Here is a 23,770-nt window from a genome sequence, read left to right on the forward strand (position 1 = left end):
CTTTGGCTTCCTGTGTTCGGTCTGAGCTCAGCTGTCAGCAGTCGCTCATGGAGGTTTAAAGATTCACCGTTCACTCCCCTCTTCAGTACTTGAGCCCGATTCCTAACAATTCTGCAAAAGAGAAGTTTGACAGGATGCAAAATGTCCCCTCAGAATTCATCCGGATTGAAAATACAAGCAAAATGTTACAAACATCTTTATGCGGAGATTAGATAAACTTTCTGTGGCGGCGGGGTGAAGAAACGTCTCTTCCTCGATACAGACGACATGGCGTGTGTGTGTGTGTGTGTGTGTGTGTGTGTTCATGAGATGAGCTATTGCAGGTGGAGGAAGGTGACAGCTGGATGCAGGGAGGAGACTGAACAACTGAAGGATTCTGAGAGATCAGATGAGGGGGAGGGGCCTATCAGAGGGGGCGGGGCCTGGAGGAGGAGTTTATTAATTCCTAGTTACTCAGAGTAACTGCCTACTGGGTTGTGTGAGTGGAGGAGATCTTTATTCTCCACAAGCAGAGCGATGAGATGAGAAAGTTTGTTTTGTGTTTTAGTGCTTTGAGATTGGAGAAGTTGTGGAAGGATTGGAAAGGTTTGGTTTTGGTGAAGAATTTCTATCAGAAGGTTGAGTGTGTAAGTGTGTGAGAGCAGACGGGATGTTTTCAGAGCTTTGGGGTTCAGAGTGCGGGGCGAGGCCCCTCAGAGGGACACCAGACAGCTCCGGTCCGGTGGATTTATTAAACTAAAATACACGTTTTTACAGCTGTATTCTGTATTTTCTCTAAAATAAATAAAAAGCTGAGCTGTCCCCTGACTGGAGAAGGCCTCGTTCAGAGAGGAGATTCAGGGATCTGTATGTGAGCGAGAGGAGAGTGAGGAACCTCGTCAGTGTCTGAGGATCCGGTGGGAGTCGAACCTCTCGGCTGTGTCGAGGAACGGGGCGCCCCGCCGCACCACCGCGCCGCTTTTCAGTCTCCCTTTGATTGGCGACCCCTCATGGACCCAGCTGAGTCTGACTGCATCAGGAAGCTGCTGCTGCTGCGACCATGACTCCGGTGTTACGCAGAGTTCTGCTCAGCTGCCAAAAAGTGCACCCTCATGAGCCTCACTGCGTTGGGATGAAAAGCGTGAATTCTTTAATGTTCTGCAGTGAGTTAAAAGAGGGACGCGTTTCCTGGCGGGTGGTCGAAGAGCAGGTTTTGCAAATCTTTGAGACTCCTGTCAAATCACGGACCCTCTCATTTTATGCCCTTTTCGACACATTTGGGTCAAATGATGTTGCTCACATGCTTCACTGGAAGGAATCTGTGTACATTTCATGTTTTTCCAGTTTTAAGGTTCATTCAGGCTGTTTGCTTTTTAAAAGTGATGAGGTGCATTATTTGGCAGGTGTTCAACCTTGCTTAAGATTATGCAAAATTGTCTTGAAATGTTCTTTAAACAGCTCACGAAGATGATTGAAATAAAGTTTGTTCAGCATAATTAGATGGTGACGTTTCCGTAGCTACTTTAAAAGATGAGGTGCTTTTCTCTTTGACATATTTTAAACTTGAAGACACACATCAGAAGTAAATTCTGTCTTAATCGTCTTTGTTCACGGTGAAATCTCTTATCTTTTACAAGGTGCAGACTGCCAAATAGTGCACCTCTGGTTCATGCATGAACATTGCTTTGATGAAATGAAATCAACAATTTGCTGAATAACATTTGTGCAACATAATTAAAGATTTTTTTTTTTTTTTTTTCGGAAATGCTCCCCAAAACACTTCCAAATCAATGGAAATTGGTGTAAATGATCGGTAATGATAATTAAAATGTGATGTTTTCCAGTCTATTGCGCAGTGATGCAGAACTCTTGGTAACACCGCCCTCCATCCTCCACGCTCATGTTTCTCTGTTTAATGACTTTATGAAGCGGTCAGGAGTGACAGCTGGGTGGGGAAAGGTGGAGTTTGCCCCCACCCCCACCCCTCCAAGAAGCAGCAAGTCCATGGAGCTTTTGATCTGTAGAACCTGATCAGATCGACCTGTTACCAGCACATCAACCATAGAACCAGAACCAGAACCAGAACCAGGCCTCGAGGTGAAAGCTGCTCCGCCGGTCAGCCGGTCGGTGGAGAAAGAGGGTTTTGTGCATCATTCCCCTTGAAAACTCTTGAGTTCTTTTCTTTTCAGGCCTTTTCTTTGTATCTTGTACATGTTTACATTGTATCTCACTTTGCCCACAAGAGAAACAAATTAAATGTCTCTTTGTTGTTTTACAACCGATTCTCCTTCCATTTGTTGAAGATGCAGAACCAACACACTCCTCATCCTCATCTTCCTCCTCCACCGCTTCTTCCTCCTCATTACATGTTAATTACTACTTAATTAAAATCTCAGTATTTATTTTTAATCACATTCATTCCTGAGGGCTGTAAAAGTAATGGAGTAGATGCCATTAACAAAAATAGATTCCACGATGTTAGATTTATGAGTACATTCACAAACCCTAAAATAGTTACTTATTTAAAATATATTTGTATTTCTATCTCCAGCTATTCTAATTTGAATTGAATGACCAATCTGAGAAAAATACACATATAACACAAAAAACACAAAGATATTGCTTTTAGTAATGAAATTTTTTTTGGAGGGTCTTTAAGATGACTTGGTGAGAAATGCACAGAAAAACATAATATTAATTGCAATTACAGAACTTATTCTGTGAATTTTTAAACTACACTTTTGCAATACAATACAATATTACAATACAAATCAACCCATCTCAAAGGCGAATGGCAGGGAGGCTTTGTTTTCTCCAGAAATTAAAATCTTTCAATGCAGATTCGGTCTCTAAACAGACCAGGCACACAGGTTTGCCTTTAAATTCTGTAAAAAGATATTCTGCTTCCCATTTAACCTGAAAGACGGTTTTCCCGGTCAGTTTCTTTTTATTTCCCTCGTTCTTCTCCATGGCTCTGTCTTTCTCTCCCTCACTGGTGGAGAACGCTGCTGGAAAAAAGGGCGTCTCCCTTCATGGTGCCATCTCGTGGCCACAGTATGTCATTACAACTGAATCAGTGCAGCAAAAGACACTATCTTTTTTTTTAAATCATTTTCAAAAATTAATTTGAGGGCTGTAACGGAGGCAGCTGCCCATCCCTGATCTAGATTAAATACATATTTAATTAGTAATTTGAGTAGATGTGATTATATGTGTGAGAGTGAAATCCTCCTAAAGGTGAAACACAATGTATTTGAACTTGCTCAGTGTCACCTGATGGTGAAGCAGTTGTAATACCAACAGGTCTCCACTAGATGGAACTGCTGCAGCAGAATCTGTCTGAGAGGGCTCAGAAAAGAAGTCGTCCACTAAAACGACCTGATGGAGAATATATATATGATGTATTATCATTATTGTCTTCATAATTTTTCTAATGCCCATAATAAATGAAGATAGTATCAACATGCTAATTGTAATGATGTGTGAATGTGAAATGCAGGTGTGTATTTAAAACAAAAGAAGGAAAAAAATTATGGTAAAACTATTATTTAATTTAAAGTTTATAAAAGAGTTTCAATGATGAAGATTTGATGATTTAGTGTGGTAATAAAATAAATAAGTGATATTTCCATCCATCCATCCATTTTCATCTGCTTCAATATCAGAAATATTTCTAAGAAAATGATTATTTAATCAAATCTTTTTGGAAAAATTATATTTTTATGTGATATAGTCATCATATTCAAAATACATATTTTTATACTAGTGAAAAGTAAGCAAATTAAAAGATACTAGTGAAATATAATTGTATAGAATATATAATTGATGAATAAATGGATAAAATCATCAATTCAATTGAATTACAAGTCTATATATCAATTTATGAACTGATAAAACATGAGGAATAAGATCAAAGTAATTTATTTTTGAGGCTCAGCGTGAGTGGGTAGATAAAACTGCTGAATATTAGTGTAAATTTCCACTAATACATTTCCAGCTTCAATGTGATGAGTTTGTAATTTCTACTCAGTGTTGATATCTGTTGTTAAAACTATGGATATAACAGACAACAGCAGTTCAAACACGTCTGGAAAGTTTATTAATCACAATCATCCGACTCACAAACAGAAAGAGGAAAGAGAAAGAAGTTAGGGGAACGGAACTCGTCTAAATGTCTTTCCTACAGCCTGCGGCCTCCTATCGAGGCTGGTCCCGACACGAGCAGACAACTGAAGAACAACCAGGAAAATAAAAGAAACAAGAGAGATGTGTGAAGGAGCTTCTGGTCCAACAGAGCAAAGACATCAGGACAGACAGATGCGCTGTTAGCTGGGAGGTTTTCAAAGAGTCGGAGGACGTCGTGGAGACTTTATCAACCCACACACACCCCAGGAAGCCTGAGCAATTAGCTTCTCTGAGCTTTAGCTTGTAAGCAAAAACACCAAGCTGAGTAAGAATTCCCAGATCAGGAAATCCTTGGGGAGGGTAACTTTTCAACGTGATTAACGTGTTGATTTAATTATTTATTTATTCGACTACTTCACTGACGTACGACAGAACTGTTGTCATGGAACATGAACGGTTTTACTGGAGGCGACCATTGTGGTTAGCTTTTAGCTTCCATGTTGTGTCATTCTATGCTCAGAATGCCGAGCTATGATACGACTGCTCCGCAAGATCAGATTAACATTTGATAATTTTATGATTCAACATGAAACTTTTACTCAGAATTTCTGAGGGTTTTTTTTTTTTTTTTTGAACATTCTGAAAAGCTCAAAGCCTTGTTCCTTTAAGATTAGAATTACACACTGAAGCTTAAAGCTTTTGTGTCTGTACTCTGTAGTGCAGGAACAACTTACTGAATTAGCCAGTCTGTGGTAGCTGGAACAGTCCAACCTGTATTTTCCAACACAGCGTTGTCGTTCCATATGAAGTATTCTGAGCTTTCAAACGTCTGGTGTTAGCTAACCGATGATGGTTGTAGAGCATTACAGATAGATTCTGGAATAGTTGATTGAATGTTTTAAAGGAGGTCATAATTTCAGTGTCAAACTTGGGACAGCTTCGAGGAAGCCAACATTTTCCAGCATACGTTGCAGCATGAATAGTCACTTGAGGTTCCATTTTTAATGCTTTGGAAGTTTGAGAATGTTTTTCTTCACACTCTGAACAAGCAAATGGGAACACCGCAACTTGGTGCGTTGAAGATAATGACGTCATGATACGTTAAACTTTCAATAACTAACATTACGTCACATAACGTTCTTCCCCTCCTCCTCTCTGGAGAGCGTCGAGCAGGTCGCCAGTTTTGGGAGACTTTAAGTCAGTTCAGACAGTTCAGGTGGCCGACAGAAAATACGGATTGCTGCGCTGCTTCTTTGACAACCTCGGGAACTGACATCTGATTGGTCCGGAACCCAGAAGAGGGACGTTTAGCCCCGCCCACCGAAGACGTTCCATTTGGGAACTCTCATTTTGAAAGAATAAACTTTAAAAGGACTTCTATTGATGGAGACGCCAGATTGTTTAAAGGGAATGTTTCTTCAATGACGGGTAAAAAATGGGAATGATTTTAACTAATTTTATAGTAAAATTCTTACTTGTTGTACCTTTAATATTTGAGTGCTAGCTGGAATGCTATGTTAGCTAACCAGCTAAGGAATATGTTGAGCTTGGTTGTTCAGGGAACTCAGGATTCTGAGTAGTTTTTTTCAAATTTTGGAGATAAAAACTAAAAATCTGCCCTACTTCACGTTGGGAAATGTGACTTTTGTTTTTCAATATGGCTGCTGAAGGTTAGCATGCTAGTATAAACAGCAGTTTTCATGTTGTTCTCATCATATAGCATCATAATGCTAGACTAATGATATAATAATGTGTTATATTATTAACTTTTACAAACAGGTCTGCCTCAGTATTTTCTAAATATGATGTAAAATATGAAGAAATGTCTGAACTTTGCGAGCAGCGGCCATGTTGCTTTCTGACTTACAGAGGGTGTCTCGCCCCACACTTTGAAAACCACCACGATGAAGGATCAGTAACATTTGAGGAGAATTCTAGATGTAAAAAAACTTAAAACATTTAAATGTACAAATATAACAATTTTACAGTCGAACTCTTCAGACAATCTGGAGGTTTTCTGATGTGGTCCAAAAAAAAAAAAAAAAAAAAGGTGATTTCTGGGAAAAATAATAATAATAAAAATTAAACATTTACACAAAGAAATGACATTTTTTGAATTTGGTCAACTCAATATAAAGACGGCGTTGGTGGATCTCGGAGAGCAACGTCAGCCTGAACATTTTTGACTAGATTACAATCAGTAGCTTCATAAAGTGACATTTCTCTCCACCGTACAGCGACGGCTGTCAGACCACATCAGGAGAAGAGCTATAAATACGTTTCCCTAACACCACAAGTTACAAAAGAAACAAAAGACATTCAGGGATTGTAAATAAAAACTTTCAAAGTTGCACCTGATTTGATTGTGTACTGCAAATATTCAAAAACTACAACATAAACTTGTATTTTCAGGGATTTTTTTTCACAAAAAAAAGAAAAAGGAAAAAAAAAGCATGATTATCAATTCAAAAACACAAAAACTTTTTTTTTTCTCAGTGAAGCACACAAATAAAGATTTTTTTTTTCACTGTTGTTGTTGTTCTCTCTAAATACATAAGTTAACATTCAAAATGTGATCGAACACTTCAAGCAGTAGCGGAGTGGGAGGAGTGGACGTAGCAGCAGAGGTTGTGGAGCCCCGTTTGTTGATTATCTACAAAAAGGAGGAGGACAGTTCATCTTCAGGACACAGCTATGGCGTCTTCTGTGTCCAGGATGGAGAAGGGACTGAAATCTCGAACTCATGACGGTGTGGGAGGAACACAACTGATTGGAAATGTCAGCCTTTATATAGATTTTTTTTTTTTTAATACCTTCTGCCCCTGAACGGATCAGTGTAAAAGACGCTGCTGGTGAAAGTCCTTCCACAAAAACACTGTTGTACAATTTCACTGAGAAAAAATTCCCGAAATTTGGATTTTCTGGTACAAAAATAGCTTTTTGTGCTTGTTTTTTTTTTATTCTCCTCTGAGTGATTTTGTGATGGGTTTATCAGAAAATACAGGAAGTGATACATCCGTGTGTGTGTGTGTGTGTGTGTGTGTGTGTGTGTGTGTGTGTGTGTGTGCGTGTGTGTGTTAAGGCAGAAGGCTGGTACAATGGCAACAATCCGTGTGTTTGGGAGCTGTTTTTCAGGGCTCACAGTGGGTCCAGTTTGGGTGTAGTTCCTAAAAAAAGACAGAATCGGCCCTGAGGAGTATCCACATTACTTTCTTTCTTTTTCTTTTTTTTTTTTTTTAAAGAATTTGTGACTTTCTGTTTCCTTTCGGAGCTGCTGAACCTGCTTTGGAGATTGTTTCATCGAAGAGTGTTGATTTATTTATTTTTTTGGTTTGTGTAACACTTTTCAGTTTAAATATGCAAGATCTTAAATTTACAGTTCATAATATTTTGAATTTAAAATAAAGAAGAAAAAAAATAAAGAAAGAGCACAAATGAAAAGATGAAGAAAAAAAAAAACCTGTTGTAGGTTAGCGTGCTAACAGCTAGCATCAAGTGGTCCAGATTTGCATCTGACCTGTAGTTTGAAAGGGAAAAATAATCTCATATACTGACTGAAAAAAACACAACTTTACTGAAAACAAACTGCACTGACTCACTACTGCCACCTACTGCACGGAAGTTCCATTACTTATAATTGACATACTGCATCTTTAATGTGTTCTTGCTAAAAAAATTACCAAAGGAAACAAAAAATCTGTGATACCATAAACCTCTAAAGTTTTCTCAAAGTTCATATACACCGTCCGCACTCCACTTCCTTTATTGGTGTCGAAGCTTTGTTGAAATGTTCCTTTTGAAGTCTCTGACCTGCTTTAAGCTGGACAGAAAAGCGTTACAGGGACGGTTTGCTCCTCTCTGTCTCGCTCTCCAGCGAAGGGGCGTCTCTCAGAATACGATTACTGATTCCAGTGCAACACACCACACTGCAGGGCGAAGCAGCTAGCTAGCTAGCACGAAAACATAGCTACCACCAACGTTTCGCAAGAGAACTACCAGAAAAGGAACATTAGAAGATTACATGAGTACAAGAGGTGTTACAATCCTACCGCCTCGCGTCTCTAAACACGTCACTCACTGATAATCACCACGACAATAACGGAGAACCTGGCGTGTCTGTCTCCAGCTCTCAGTAACACACAGACACAAGTTGTGGCGTTCTGAGTTGACTTCCCGCTGCGCTTCTCTTTCTTCAGGTCGACGTCGGGCTCCTCTTTGAAGAGAGCAAATGATCTGAGACATTCAGGACTCACGGTGCGTCCGCCATCCGAAGACACGGCTCCAACCCGTCAAAGAGCTGCTTCGCCGTCTCCGTCCTTACGTACTGCGGTACGTCTTGATAATGTCTTTGATCTGCCTCCTGCAGATGGGACAGCAGGCGTTGGACATCTTCTTGAGCTTGACGCCGCAGGTGTAGCACAGACACATGTGTCCGCAGGCGTAGATCACCGTGTCCACCGCGTTCTCGTAGCAGATGGAGCACTCGTCCGACCACGGCCCGCGGCCCGACGGAAAGGTGGGCGACTTTGGGAGGCTGATCGGGGAGTTCGGAGTCGTTCCTGCAGTCAAACAAGAAAAGAAAGTGTTGATGGGGAGGAAATAAAATGAAGTACCTGAAGGTCAGGATCAGCTGACTTCAAAGAGTAATTCCAGTTTCATGGACAGGTGATGTTGTCTTCTGAAGATCAAGACAGAACAAAAGAAACAGGAAACAGTGGGGCTCAAGTAACAAGTTCTCTGTAAAGTGCAAACTTCTAAATGTTAGCTGAAGTTACATCAGTTAGTGAAGGAAGATGCTCCATCGTCTGGATGCTAGAGGGAGGAAGATGCTGTATAATCTGGATATTAGCAATAGCTTAGGCTAATGCTAAAGACGGTGGGCTCAGTGAGAGACGGCAGCTCTGTGACTATGTTCAACATGGGTTCTGTAAAGTGGAAAGCGAGAGACAGCAGCTCTGCAGCCCTTCAACCCTTTCATCAAAGTAACAGTGACCAGGCTGCTAATGGTAGGAAGTAGTGACATTGTAACTCCACCACGCAGTCTGGAGACGGTTTCTTTGTGTCGTCCAATTTTCTCCACGGACGGTTTTACGTAACTCCTCGTTGTGACATAACGTCTGGAGCAGCTGCGGCGACGGTCCGCAGAGTGCCACCATTGTCCCTGAGTGCTGCAGGAGGTGCTCTGTTAGTGCCCCCCCCCACCCCACCCCCATCACTCACCTCCCGCCGAGCCGCAGTACGCCGCCGAGCACAGGCCGCCATTCAGAACCGGGTCAGAGCTGCCGCTGCCCAGAGCGCTGGGGGTGCGAGGGGAGGAGGAGGGCGAGCCGGGGCTGGAGGTGGCCCGAGGGTCCCCGAGATGGGTGGAGCCTGCAGGAGAGCGCGGGAGGTTACAGGACCGGCAGAAAGAGTAGCCAAAATATCAGCTGAATACATGCCGGTCAAAAGGTTTCAACTCTCATCGACTTTCAGCGATAAAACTTCTAAATCCCAGGAGAATATGGAGATTATGGAGAACATGGGAGCCCACATAAGCTCTTAGTTTCAGAAGAGACGATGATGATGATGGTTGTTCTAATCCTGCATGGTTGACAGTGCAGTAATGTCGCTTCACAACCTGTCCATCGATCTGCACCTGAAATGTTACCAGTTGTGCTCATCATTGGCTGATGTGGCAAAAAAGGGGAGGGGCTTGAGCCACAGACTCCCTCAAAGATGCTGACCTGGCGGCTCTATATCGGGATCTGTTCAGTGTGACTCCGGAGGGGGAAGGAATCTCTGTTGTTTACATACCGGGGGGGATCACCACAAGTGCAAATGCATGCAAGCATATATTGTACTGTATGTGCAGTGTGATGTAACAGGAGGGTGGAGGCATTGTGGGTGGGGGGTGTAGAAAGGCTGCTCCTGGATATTTATGGACACAGCAAAACATACAGTGGCGTGATTGTTACAAAAAGCTTGCTGCACAACGCAAGAAGTTACATTTACAGTACATTTAAAGTAAAAAGTGCATGGAATGGAATGGAAAATTTTTAAGACAATTTTCAGCTGATGAATAATAGTAATAATGATAAAAAAAAAGGTCTTTGCATTAAAAGTTCCATGAACTTTGTGTTTCCCGACATGAATACTCCTGAAGGTTGATCGATGCCACCACCCTCGTCACGTTTCATCCTTCATCCCATCACACAGCGCTCGGTGGAGCCACTGGCCCCCTCGGTTAATCCTCGGGGCAGCGGGGCAGCTGGGGCAGGATTCGTGGTGCCCGGTCCTGATCCACGCTCCTCTGGATTAAAGCCACTATGAACAGCTGTGTCTCTTTGTGGCCACATCGCTGCTGCCGTCCCTGCACAGCTCCGCAGAGATCGCCTTCCCCAAACACTCCCAGCTATGTGGGGTATGTGACGGGGCGCTGGGTGGGGCTGGAGTCGGAGGAACCAGTGACGTGAACACCGAACACACACCCAAGCCTCCAGCAAGTGTTATATGAAGAAAACAGGCACCGGTGATTTGAATATGCAGTTCTAAAGCTGTCTTATTCCTAAACAAAACAGTGTCATACATTTATTCTCATCACTTTGCTGTCATGTGAAGATGCTGCTGTCCAGGTCGTCATACAAAAATTATGCTCCTTGTGTCGTCATGGAAACATGATGTTCCACACAGAAACGCGGCAGTCCTCGCATCGTCATGGAAACATGACGCTCTACACAGAAGCATGATGGTCCTTGTGCTGTCATGGAAACATAGTGCTCTTCATGTCGTCATGGAAACATGACGCTACTCATGCTGTCATTAAAACATGACGCTTCCCACATTAGCCTCAGTTGTCGTGGAAACATGACGGTAGTCAGGTCACCATGGAAACTTAGCCCTCCTCATGTTGTCATAGAAACATCATGCTTCCTACGTCATCATGTCGTCATGGAAACATGAAATCCCCCACATCATGGAAGCATGACGCTGGCCTTGTTATGCTCAGTTGTCATAGAAACATGACTCTCTCTGTATGGTCAGGAAGGCATAGCGCTCCTCATGCTGTCATGGAAACATGACGTTTCCCATTTCGCCATGAAAATCTGATGCTCAAGCACTTCTTCCTGTGTGTGTACCACAGCAGAGAAAGTAGGTGTGACTGTGAACCAAGCCGGTCACAGTGTATCGAATGTCCGCCTGTGTCGTCAGATGAAAAGAAAAATCTGTCTGCTTGTACTTGAAGAAACAAACGAAGGCCCCTGCATATAGTTTCCATTAACATTTCCTGGATGAAACACTTTCCTCAAACACGAGGCACTTCAACTGGACGGCCCTCGGTGTAATTGCAGAGCAGCTCTTGTTCTGAGGTTCTACCAGGACAAATGTGCACTTAAGCTTCACTGTTTTTGTTGGGTTTTTTTAGACTGTCTGTGTTTGGATGGGATGAGAGGAAAGCAGCTCAGCAGATAGCAGTTTAAGGTCATGGCTTACATCGCTGCATCAAATGTTAATAGTCTCTTTTTGTCTGCGCTGGAGATATTATCTGAAGAGACAAAGGAGCTGTTTTGGAGGGAGGACACACTCGTACATCCCACAGTTGTTTATCTCAGTATCAGGTGTGGAGCCGAGAGCCAGCATGCATATACAATGGGGGAAATAAGTATTGAACGCATTAACTGTTTTGTCATTACATTTATTTCCAAAGATGCAATTCATGTGACATTTCTTCCAGACACTGGTATTAACTCAAATAATCCACACATAAAAAGAAATCACAACATTCAAATCCATAAATAGTGATTATGTGGAATTAAGTGCAATAACACAGGAAAAAAGTATTGAACACACTATCTGAGACTCGTTTAATACTTTGTGGAGAAGCCTTTGTTTGCAATGACTGCTTCCAGACGCTTGTTGTATGTATGAACTAATCGCCCACACTGCTCAGGTGTGATTTTTGCCCATTCCTCCTCACAGATTGTCTTCAAATCCTGAATATTCTTTGGTGCCCTCTGGTGAACCCTTATCTTTAGTTCTTTCCACAAATGTTCGATCGGATTTAAGTCAGGTGATTGACTGGGCCATTCTAACACATTGATTTTCTTTTTTTTAAACCATTCGAGAGTCAACTTTGCCGTGTGCTTCGGATCGTTGTCCTGTTAAAAGGTCCAGCCCCGTCTCATCTTCATCATCCTGGTGGAAGGCAGGAGGTTCATCTCAAGAATTTGCCAATAGATGTTTCCATTCATTGCTCCTTCAATTATATGAAGTCTGCCAGTACCACGAGATGAGAAACAACCCCATGCCATGATGTTTCCACCACCAAACTTCACTGTTGGTATAGTGTTATTTGGGTGATGTGCAGTGCCATTTCTCCTCCAAACATGGTGTGTAGTATGACAGGCAAAAAGTTCAATTTTGGTCTCATCTGACCAGACAACATTCTCCCAGTATTCCACAGGCTTATCCAGATGCTGTTTAGCAAACTTTAGACGAGCTTCAACATGCCTTTTTTTGAGGAACGGAGTCTTGCGGGCTGAGCGTCCATAGAGGCCATGGCGGTGGAGTGCATTGCCTATCGTTTTCTCTGTAACACTTGTACCTGCTGCCTCCATGTCTTGCTGGAGTGCTTTCCGGGTGGTCCTTGGCTCTTTGAGAACTCTTCTGACCATCTTTCTGACTCCCTGGTCAGAAATCTTGCGAGGAGCTCCTGTGCGCAGCCTGTTGATGATAAGGTGATGCTTCTTCCACTTGCGGATAATGGCCCCAACGGTGCTTACTGGAATACTCAGATTCTTTGAGATAAGTCTGTAACCAGTTCCATTCTGATGCTGAGCAACAATCAGGCTGCGAAGGTCTTGAGAGAGCTCCTTGCTTTTACCCATCATGAGATGTGTCTTGTTTGACTACTTGGTGAAAAAACAACCTGTTTATAGGGCCATCAATTAGCACTAACCCAGCTGATGTTGGTTTGCACTTATAGGAAGTACAAAGACTAGTTACTTTCAGGTGTGAGATGGTATGGTGCCTTTCCTTGACAAACTATACAGCTTTCCCATGGTGTGTTCAATACTTTTTTCCTGTGTTATTGCACCTAATTCCACATAATCACTATTTATGGATTTGAATGTTGTGATTTCTTTTCATGTGTGGATTATTTGAGTTAATACCAGTGTCTGGAAGAAATGTCACATGAATTGCATCTTTGGAAATAAATGTAATGACAAAACAGTTAATGCGTTCAATACTTATTTCCCCCATTGTATATAAGGACCAGGAGCATTCACAAAGTAGCTTTAAAATGAAAAAGAAGGATGCATCAGAACTTGACTGAGTTTCTGCAGACTTCTCACACCAACATGAAATAAAAGCAGCGTCATCATCAACAGCTCAGGTGTGAAAGACGGTGAAATGAATCATATCTTTCTCACTTTGAAGCTTCCAGCTCCTCACTGGAATCTAGTAGTTCTGTCCAGGTGTCAAAATCCAGAGATGAGCTGAAATGTTCGTCTGTGCTGTTTCAAAGGATCATCAGGGATTTTTATGGTCTCTCCAGATACAAATGAAGAGGTTGTACTTAAAAGAAATCCTTTAATATGCTACGCACATTTGGTAAAACTAATTAAAAAAAATTTTTTTTCTAAAAAAAAAACCCAAATTATTTTAATTCGCTAATGAAATAACTTAGTGGCGTGAATGAATGAAGTCTCAGGTAAGCAGGAGTTTGGTGAAATGGTGACAGAGTTTGATTTTTACTGGTAATATCAACCGGTTTAAATATCGTCCAGCACTGATGCTGCTGCTAAAACATTACTGACCAAAACAAATAGAAGTAGCAGCTATGCTAACGCTAATGCTAAGTCAGTGAACTGGGCAAAAGAGACTCGGCCCTTTGCTAATGCTAATGCTCACTGTCAGTGTGGTGAGTAGTACAGGAAAACAACATCCCCTGCTACAGTGCTTAAACTAAAAGCATTTCACTTATCAGGACTGAGACGGAAGCTCTACGACGAACTCCAGCAGAAAGAATCCCCTCAAACCTCAAAACAACTAACTGGCTGCCAAAGCAGAGCCACATGGTAAAGCACTATTCTCACACTGTCTGATTGTCTGAATGCGAAGTAAGCTTTCAATCGCATTGATTATCATCTCAAATTGAAGTCTTATAAGTTGTTTATATATCTGTAATATTCCACCAAATGAAAATGGATAAATAAGGAGAGTGAAACCAAAAGAAAATCCCACAGAGGAGCAGCTGAGACGACAGAAGAGGAGACGAGGAGCGACGAGGAGGCAGCTGGATGTGGGCGGCGCGACGCACGCTCCAGCGTGAGCGCGCTGACATTTTAATGGAATCTATATTACATGTGAAGTGGGTCAGAGGAAGCAGAGTTCAGCTTCTCTGACACAATCTCACTAATAGGAGAGGTTTGTGTAGAAGCTCTCCTGGAGCAGTCCAGCGAGTCACAGGAGATGAAACCCAAAGTGACATTTCTTCGTATGAGAAAACACTGATTCTATCTACTTTCTGTTTGTCAGACTGAACCATCTACATGAAGCGAGGTCAACCGATCATTCAGTCTAACAATGGAACAAGGCCCCCAGAGCACACTCTGACAGAGACCAGCCAAAACATTATAACCACCTGCTGAAGACTGTCCATTTGTGCGCTTCCAAAATCAAATGTTTACTTACTGTTTGATATGTCCTACGTACAGCAATCCTGATGCGGTGGTCATAATATTATGGCTTACTGTATTTGAAACATCTCGTTCACGTGGAAGGAAAAGCATTCATTGCCTGAAGGATGTGCATCAGCGCCGCACTAAATGTAAACATCTCATTGTTTATGAGGAAATTCCTGCAGGCAGCTGCAGCGATCGTAAAGATCGGACTGATAGGTGTAAATATTCTAACATATATCGAGCGGTGTTCGGAACACATTTGAAACGGCGCGGCGTACCGGACCGAGACTACTAATAGAAGTGATGCAGTATGGATTTCATCCACGGGGTCGTTACCCCTCGAGAGCGCTGACCTCAGATAAACCCTGCATCTGTTCCACTGTGGTTACCGAAGGCAGAACAGGTCCATTACTTCCTGCTTTGTGCGGACTGATGAGAGCTTTATCTCTCCATCGTGAGGAGCAGGAGGAGTCCTCCGGGACTCATCCGTCACTCCGAGCAGGAGCTCTGAATTCGGCCTCTCTCCCCAGTCACCACACAACAGCTCCCGCTGTACGGGCGGCTTCCTGAAGACGACCCGCACCTCGGTGGAAATCCCAAGACTGCAAGACGTGTGTCGGACCGGTTCTCATTGTTCTGCGGTTCCTGTTCTGATGTGCTGCCAATTCTTCAGCTTTCAGTAAATGATTATTAGAGAGGCAGAACACGAGGGAGCCAGTTGGCGTGTTGGACACGTTCCCTCGCCACGATCTGACCCTCATAGTCCCGTCCAATCTCCGCTTCTGATCTACAGTGTTTAGGATACCGAGAAAGTTCAAGAACGGGCTCACAGCAGAGGAACGGAGTGCTGTGTTCAGTCGTCACGGTGACTTTGAGACACTGAGAGTTTATCTTGATAAAACAAGCCAGACATTTTTCACAATCATACAGACATAAAATCCAAATAAAAAGTGGCAGCTTTTAGATATTTAAATTGTAATTTCATAAAGAGTGACAGTTTCTTTTGCTTTTATTTTTTCATGCCACTTATATATCAAAATATACTTGCTCATATCATCTGGGACCACTAGATGTCTCTGTCTGACAACAGAATGATGCTACAATACAACAGAAAAGCCTCAGAAAACATCCTCTGTCAGAAATTTTATGGCCACCATCCCACCACCATGGCAGTGCGAATGCTGCTAACACGAACCACAGCTGCTAACAGCCAATCTAAACAAAACAGGAAGTTACATCAAGATCAGATCACAGCTGTTACAAAATAACGAAAGGGAACAAAAAACATGTGTTGAGAAACGAGGAATATCTGAAACAAAAAAACCTGCCGTCACAGTTTAGAACTTTCACACTCATGCATGCTCATCCGGAGAAATTCTGTTTTCTTTCATGTTGCTATTCATTTCTCCATGTTTGTTTTCGTGGTGTAATCTGAGAGGAGCTCACAAATAAATGATCTATTATAATTATCATCAAAAACTGAGCCAGTGAGACATTTTGATCTGTTTATGCAGAGTCACGTAAAGTCCATGAAGTCAGAGTTTCTGTTTATTTCTCATCCGTTGCGTCGATAGCTGATATCTGGAGCTTTGTTGCAGCTAGCTGTGATTCCGTATCTGCACCAGCTGTCGTGGTTAATTTGTTGTCAGCTGATGCTAAAAGTGGGTCAGGCGAACAGAGGGCAGCATGAATTCCAGAGTGAACATAGAGACCCCAGAGTTTACCGGGCAAACATCTCCCTGCAATGGCTATCTGAATCAGGAGTGTCAAACATATGGCCCGGGGGCCAAAACAGTCCCACCCATGGAATCAACCAAGAGTGGAAAAAGCAAAAAAAAACAACAACGTTATTTTCTAACAGAAAAATAAGAATAAAAGCCTTGCTTTGAGGGGGTATTTGTGAACAATATTAAATGGCAAAATACTGTGGGAGAAAAGATTTCAGCTCTTTTGGTACATCTGCCGTAAAAAGTGGACTCATGTTTGCCTCGATGTGCTTCGAAGCTCAAGGTGCTAAACACAGCGACTGAATGCTAATGCTACTAACAGCTGGACATCTTTCATGCTACTGTCAGGAGGATCGATTAGGTTCAGGATCAATAACAAGATCCTCCTCCAACGTGATGAGCCTACTGGAGCCTCAGTAAGTGGAAACAGGAGTTTAGTGAAATAGCAACGCTAAAGCCGGTGACAGAAAACACACTGAGAGAAGTTTCGGCATCAAGCCAGACAGTCGGCAGGGAAACACTCGAGCTTGTTTGTTGGAATATTTACAGCCGATGTCCTGAGGCAGGAAGCGTCTCCACACATTCGCGGGAGTAAGTAGATGCAGAGTCACGACCCGGGAAGATGAAAAACAGGAAGAGGTGGAAAGGGGCTGCAAGCGGCACACAACAGGGATGACACTCGGCCTGCTGGTGGTGAGCTGAGACCCCTCAGGTCTGTTTACCCTCTTTTTTTTTTTTTTAAGGCTGCGGGACGACAGGCGGAGCGGAAACGTTCCATCCAGGCTGAACGAAATGCAGGAGACAGCTCAGATCGACAACAACAACAGCGGTGCTGCATTGACACATGGGCCTCCGACGCCGCGGTCTTCACCACAGGAGGATGATTCTGCACACGTTCACGGCTCCGCACAGACGAGCTGACGGTGTCTTTGTCAGCTGCATAATGCGGGTCGACACGAGTGGCGGTAAAAGTGGCTTTCATTAACGCCATGTTTACGAGGCACCGCGGGCCCGAACAGTGTCGGCCTCTCAGATTTGCTGCCAGTGTTTGCGTGCGAAGGAAAAAAAACTTCTAGAAATACATCCGTTTCTTTTTTTTTTTCTTACAGAGACAGCAGCGGAAAAGGGAAGCAGGTCAGAGAGGAACGAAGCTTCTATTTAACAGCAGCAGCTGGACAATCAGTGAGGAGCCGATCGACACCTGCCGACAGAGGTGACCACATCTCGTAGCGCAAATATTTGTGACTTTTTCCAGACTGATGAGTTAATCACAGAGTGGAGGAGAAAGAAGCCGTCGTTATCCAACACAAATCTAGATGGAACATGCAAACTACGCACAAGAGTGACTGACGAAACAGCAACCAAACACAGGTCAAATGAAATTGATGGGATGGGTCTTTTACAGGTGACTACAGTAACTTTTTTTTGACATTTGTTGTGAACTTTGCATGAACTTTGCATAAATCTGAAAAAAAAAAAAAAAAAAAAATATATATATATATATATATATATACAATGGGGGAAATAAGTATTGAACGCATTAACTGTTTTGTCATTACATTTATTTCCAAAGATGCAATTCATGTGACATTTCTTCCAGACACTGGTATTAACTCAAATAATCCACACATGAAAAGAAATCACAACATTCAAATCCATAAATAGTGAATATGTGGAATTAAGTGCAATAACACAGGAAAAAAGTATTCAACACACTATCTGAGACTCGTTTAATACTTTGTGGAGAAGCCTTTGTTTGCAATGACTGCTTCCAGACACTTGTTGTATGTATGAACGAATCGCCCACACTGCTCAGGTGTGATTTTTGCCCATTCCTCCGCACAGATTGTCTTCAAATCCTGAATATTCTTTGGTGCCCTCTGGTGAACCCTTATCTTTAGTTCTTTCCACAAATGTTTGATCGGATTTAAGTCAGGTGATTGACTGGGCCATTCTAACACATTGATTTTCTTTTTTTTAAACCATTCGAGAGTCAACTTTGCCGTGTGCTTCGGATCGTTGTCCTGTTGAAAGGTCCAGCCCCGTCTCATCTTCATCATCCTGGTGGATGGCAGGAGGTTCATCTCAAGAATTTGCCGATAGATGTTTCCATTCATTGCTCCTTCAATTATATGAAGTCTGCCAGTACCACGAGATGAGAAACAACCCCATGCCATGATGTTTCCACCACCAAACTTCACTGTTGGTATAGTGTTATTTGGGTGATGTGCAGTGCCATTTCTCCTCCAAACATGGTGTGTAGTATGACAGCCAAAAAGTTCAATTTTGGTCTCATCTGACCAGACAACATTCTCCCAGTATTCCACAGGCTTATCCAGATGCTGTTTAGCAAACTTTAGACGAGCTTCAACATGCCTTTTTTTGAGGAACGGAGTCTTGCGGGCTGAGCGTCCATAGAGGCCATGGCGGTGGAGTGCATTGCCTATCGTTTTCTCTGTAACACTTGTACCTGCTGCCTCCATGTCTTGCTGGAGTGCTTTCCGGGTGGTCCTTGGCTCTTTGAGAACTCTTCTGACCATCTTTCTGACTCCCTGGTCAGAAATCTTGCGAGGAGCTCCTGTGCGCGGCCTGTTGATGATAAGGTGATGCTTCTTCCACTTGCGGATAATGGCCCCAACGGTGCTTACTGGAATACTCAGATTCTTTGAGATAAGTCTGTAACCAGTTCCATTCTGATGCTGAGCAACAATCAGGCTCCGAAGGTCTTGAGAGAGCTTCTTGCTTTTACCCATCATGAGATGTGTCTTGTTTGACTACTTGGTGAAAAAACAACCTGTTTATAGGGCCATCAATTAGCACTAACCCAGCTGATGTTGGTTTGCACTTATAGGAAGTACAAAGACTAATTACTTTCAGGTGTGAGATGGTATGGTGCCTTTCCTTGACAAACTATACAGCTTTCCCATGGTGTGTTCAATACTTTTTTCCTGTGTTATTGCACTTAATTCCACATAATCACTATTTATGGATTTGAATGTTGTGATTTCTTTTCATGTGTGGATTATTTGAGTTAATACCAGTGTCTGGAAGAAATGTCACATGAATTGCATCTTTGGAAATAAATGTAATGACAAAACAGTTAATGCGTTCAATACTTATTTCCCCCATTGTATATATATATATATATATATATATATATATATATATATATATATATATATATATATATATATATATATATGTATGTATATATATATATATATATATATATATATATATAAAATTATTTGGGAACTGCAAGAGTGACTTACAGCGTTTTCTTAAATATCATCAAAAAAAGCTCAAAATGATGAAAAATCTTTGGTTTATTGAATCAATGTTTGCAGATCTCTACTCTGCAATTCATGATTCTTACAAAATTAGCACAAAAAACCTCCAATCAGTGTGATCTGGAAGTAGTGTCAAAGAGACCGCGTCCTACATCTCAGTCACACATTGAAGCAGAAACATCCTGCAAAGTGTGAATGACTCAGGAAATCTGTGATGCAGATCTGTGAGGTCAGAGTTCCAATAACAAGCTTTAACAGAAAAATTATAGAGATGGTAGACCACTGAATATTTCTACCCTGAAAGGCCATGATGTGCTTTTCACTAAATGCTGTGTCCATCTTCTGCATTCGTTATTACACAGCTGATGTCCAGTGGGGGAGTGTTGAGCTCATGTGTGACCAGAGAAAGAAACAAGAAACATAGAAGACAGAAATATTCACAAAAAGACTAAATACGTATGTGTGTGGATGAAAACAGTACAAAATGACATTCGGATAACATCAAAACAAAAGCCAACGGATGATCTCTGAGACCAAATTTGAAATGTTACGACATAAATAGTGAATTTTAGCAGTTTGAACTTGCTGCATGGATGTTTGGATGAGAAGCTGCCCTCTTACCCAGGATCTTCAGCTGTGTGACGGCGCCGTGCAGGCCGAAGAACATCCACAGTGGACGGGAGTTGTCCACGCACACCTGCATGCCCACGTTGGTGCCGTTGTGGCTCAGGATGACCTCGCCCTCGTGGTTGACCAGGAAGCCCAGGATGTCGCTGCTCTGCAGGGGCGTCGGCACGCGGCACACCGCCCAGAACTCTTTGCGGTCCACCAGCGCCTCGGGGTTGTAGGGCAAGTCGCTGGGGCGCAGCACTGCCGGGTCACAGGAGGTCACGCCGTACGACAGAGACCCCGAGCGCGCCGGGCTGGACTTGGTGACTTTGATGAAGACGGTTTCTCCGGTGCGCAGCGGCCGGTTGGTGAAGACCAGCGTGCGCTCCTCGCGCGCGTGCTCGGACCGCGCCACCGTGTGCTCGTCCAGCGTCTTGATGTGGGCGCCGCGCAGCTGGTGGAAGTGCAGGTCGCTCTCCAGCGCCGACGGGAGCAGGGACGACTGCTGCGAGTTGAGGGAGTTCTGCGGGATGGGGCAGGCGGAGGACGAGGAGGCGGAGGCCAGGTGCAGCGTGTGGCGGTGGGCGTGGCCGCGCCCGCCGTCTTCCTGCTGCAGGTTGAGGTCGCAGAGGCTGACGGAGAGGCGGGAGTCGTCGGCCTCTCGGCGCAGCGAGGAGGAGCGCACCGTGGTGAAGGAGCGAGGGCGGAGGCAGTCCGGAGGGACGATCTCACTGTCTGAGGACAGAAACACAGAGGGAGTGAGACGCAGAGGGAACACCGGAAAAAAAACCCAAAACATAACCAAAAAAAAAACATGAAATCTAAGAGGAGCTCAGACAGAAATACAACTCCTCTAATGACTTCCTGCTGAGACCAATCAGAGCAGATTTCAAGCTGAATCATGCTGTTTGGTGTCAGTTAACAAGAAGAAAATGATCCCCTAAAATTACACGTAACTCATGTTTGAGTTCGTTTTGGTGATTGCTTTACTGTGAAATATCCCACCACTCAGCAAAAAACCAATATCTGGAAATATCACAGTCCAAGTGCTGTGCAAGTAACTGAAATTCAGCAATTGATCACAATGAGTCCAATCTAACCAGTGAGGCACTCGAGATGCTCTGTATTCTGAATATTAGTTGAAGTTACATCTGCTAGGGGAGGAAGATGCTCTATACCAGCAACCAAACAGTTGAGATAATGACCAACATCTGGACGGTTTTAGAAAGAGAAGCCAGCCACTCTTAAAGCTAACATCTAATAAAGACACAGGCAAATGCGAAAGCTAGCTTTAGTGGGACATATTTCATGTTACTGTAGCAACAGCATTAGCATTAGCCAAAGATGTCTAACAGCTGGACGATCTTGTCAGAGAACACAGTCAATTCAGGACATGTGAGGCACTAATCCTGCAAAATTCAGCTAACGCTGTGTTTCAAAAACTGTAACTGTGTGAATAACATTCACAGAATAATCTGTATTGTGTGTTAGTTTACACACAGCGTGTTTCTAATATCAGGATTAGCGATAAACAGATCCTCAGGTTGCTTGACGTCTCGTCCTACGCCTCCACACAGAGGCTTAAAATAACACCCTGTGATGTGTCCTAACTCCCTCCGCCTCTCTTCGCCCTCTCTTCGCTCTCCTGGCCTGGTGGCCGGGGTATAATTAGTTTCAGTTTGAGTGAATGAAAAACAGAGCAGACGCACGACAGAGCTAAATGAAAATGTCCTCCTTGTTTCCCGTACAACCGAGGTCATGAGGACACCGAGAGACCCTGTACTGTAAGAGAGGAGAACAGGGGCTCGGGAATGGAGCGGTGAAGGTGGGGGAGGATAAAAACCAGCCGGTCTCTGGCTCTGGAGAGTCTCTCCGGCCCCGGTGAGCTGCAGGCTGCTCTATCGGAGCAGGACCTGAGAGGCCCGGCTCCAGATAAACCTCTTAGCCTCAATTAGCAGGGCTGCGGGACAGGCCCTGCTAACTGGACACTATGGCAGTGAAAGCACAGCAGCCAAGCCTCTTACGACGCCCACCCCGCCCTCACCCCACCCCTCCCACAGCTGAAAGGCACTCGAGAGGAGGCAGATTGGTGACAGGCTTGCAACAGGAACCTCCTAATGGAGGCGTAAGTTGATTTTGTGCAAGATGAATTGCCGCACCCAGTGGTTTGAGGACATCTACAGACAGATTAGCATCTTGTTGCTTTCATTCATGGATGATTCAAGTTACACTACAAGGAGACTTGAGTGCATCAGACGAATGAGGTGACATTCTTTACATACCATTTCAAGTGAAGACGCACCGTTTTTGCGTTTTCATTTCAGAAAAGTTTCGCGTTTACATGGCAACATTTTGAAAATGTTTCTGTAATGAGTCCACACTGACCATGCACAGATAACAATAAACTATACTCAATGACAATGATGAGAACATGGACATTTGTATAGACAGACGATGAGATTGGATTGCTATTACGGGTAACAATCAACTGAAAATCAACCAGGTCCCAGGAAAACACGGACTGAGAGTCATGACACTCTGGAGGGCGCGTTTGTCCATCTCCTCCCACATGTACAGAAGAAGAGTTTACTGCGACTGTGGTGCTCATGCTACAGCAGCATTTCCTAAAAGTTGCTTTCCCCATTTACGTGACAACAGAGTTTAAGTATTTAAAAAAAGTTCCACCTGAGAAGCCATTTTCAAAAAAAAAATGCATTCTCAATGACTCCAGTCACTGCTGTGTGTACAAACATTCAAAAGACAATATATATTTTGTTTTTCACTTGTAAAGTTCTTATCAACAGGGCCTGTTCTTGGCCCTTTTTGGCCTCACAGATGAACTGGAGCTATCGTCTATGCCTTAGGGCCTAGGAAAGGTTAGCTCAAGCTAACATGAACAGAGATTGGACTTGTTGAAGCGATCGGTGTCGGCTGAGCTGTGCAGGAGCAGCAAGGGCCTCAGATCAGTGTATATCCTGCTCGAGGCGTCATGGGACCAACTACACAAAGATGAAAGAAGGTTCCAACCCAATGACCCAAAAGAAGTGTTAGAAAAATGAGAACAAGCTTCATTTCAACTTACAAGACACTATCGGTAATGACTTTTGAGATTTATAGACTTTCAAATAGGAGATCCATGGACCAATCTGGTGATATTCTGTAGGTAGAGGAACAGACTCAGCTTTTCTATAACAGATACAGCAGCTCCTTCCCCCCTTTGGTAACTCCTTATGATTTAGGATTCCAGGAGAAAAACTCAGGGAGAACATTCAAACTGCACAGAGAAAGTCCCTGGGCCCAGAAAGCAAGCTGGGTTTTCTGACGTTGATAAGATGAAGATGAAGAAAGTACCACTACACCTCTACAGCCCTGGACA

The 23,770-nt window shown here is 43.2% G+C and overlaps 1 protein-coding gene across 1 annotated transcript in view; it reads right to left on the reverse strand.

Moving 5' to 3' along the window:
• Positions 1 to 4,672: 4,672 nt before the first annotated feature.
• neurl1aa (neuralized E3 ubiquitin protein ligase 1Aa) overlaps positions 4,673 to 23,770 on the reverse strand; it is a 48,909-nt gene continuing 29,811 nt past the window's right edge. The window contains exons 4-6 of the mRNA XM_030095264.1: positions 20,407 to 21,129; positions 9,325 to 9,474; positions 4,673 to 8,663 (exon numbers count right to left, since the gene is read on the reverse strand). Of these exons, the coding sequence (XP_029951124.1) occupies positions 8,422 to 8,663; positions 9,325 to 9,474; positions 20,407 to 21,129 (1,115 nt within the window). The 3' untranslated portion in view covers positions 4,673 to 8,421. The remainder of the gene's footprint in view (positions 8,664 to 9,324; positions 9,475 to 20,406; positions 21,130 to 23,770) is intronic.

Source organism: Salarias fasciatus, chromosome 6 (genome assembly GCF_902148845.1).
Source record: "Salarias fasciatus chromosome 6, fSalaFa1.1, whole genome shotgun sequence".
NCBI classification, from domain to species: Eukaryota; Metazoa; Chordata; class Actinopteri; order Blenniiformes; family Blenniidae; genus Salarias; species Salarias fasciatus.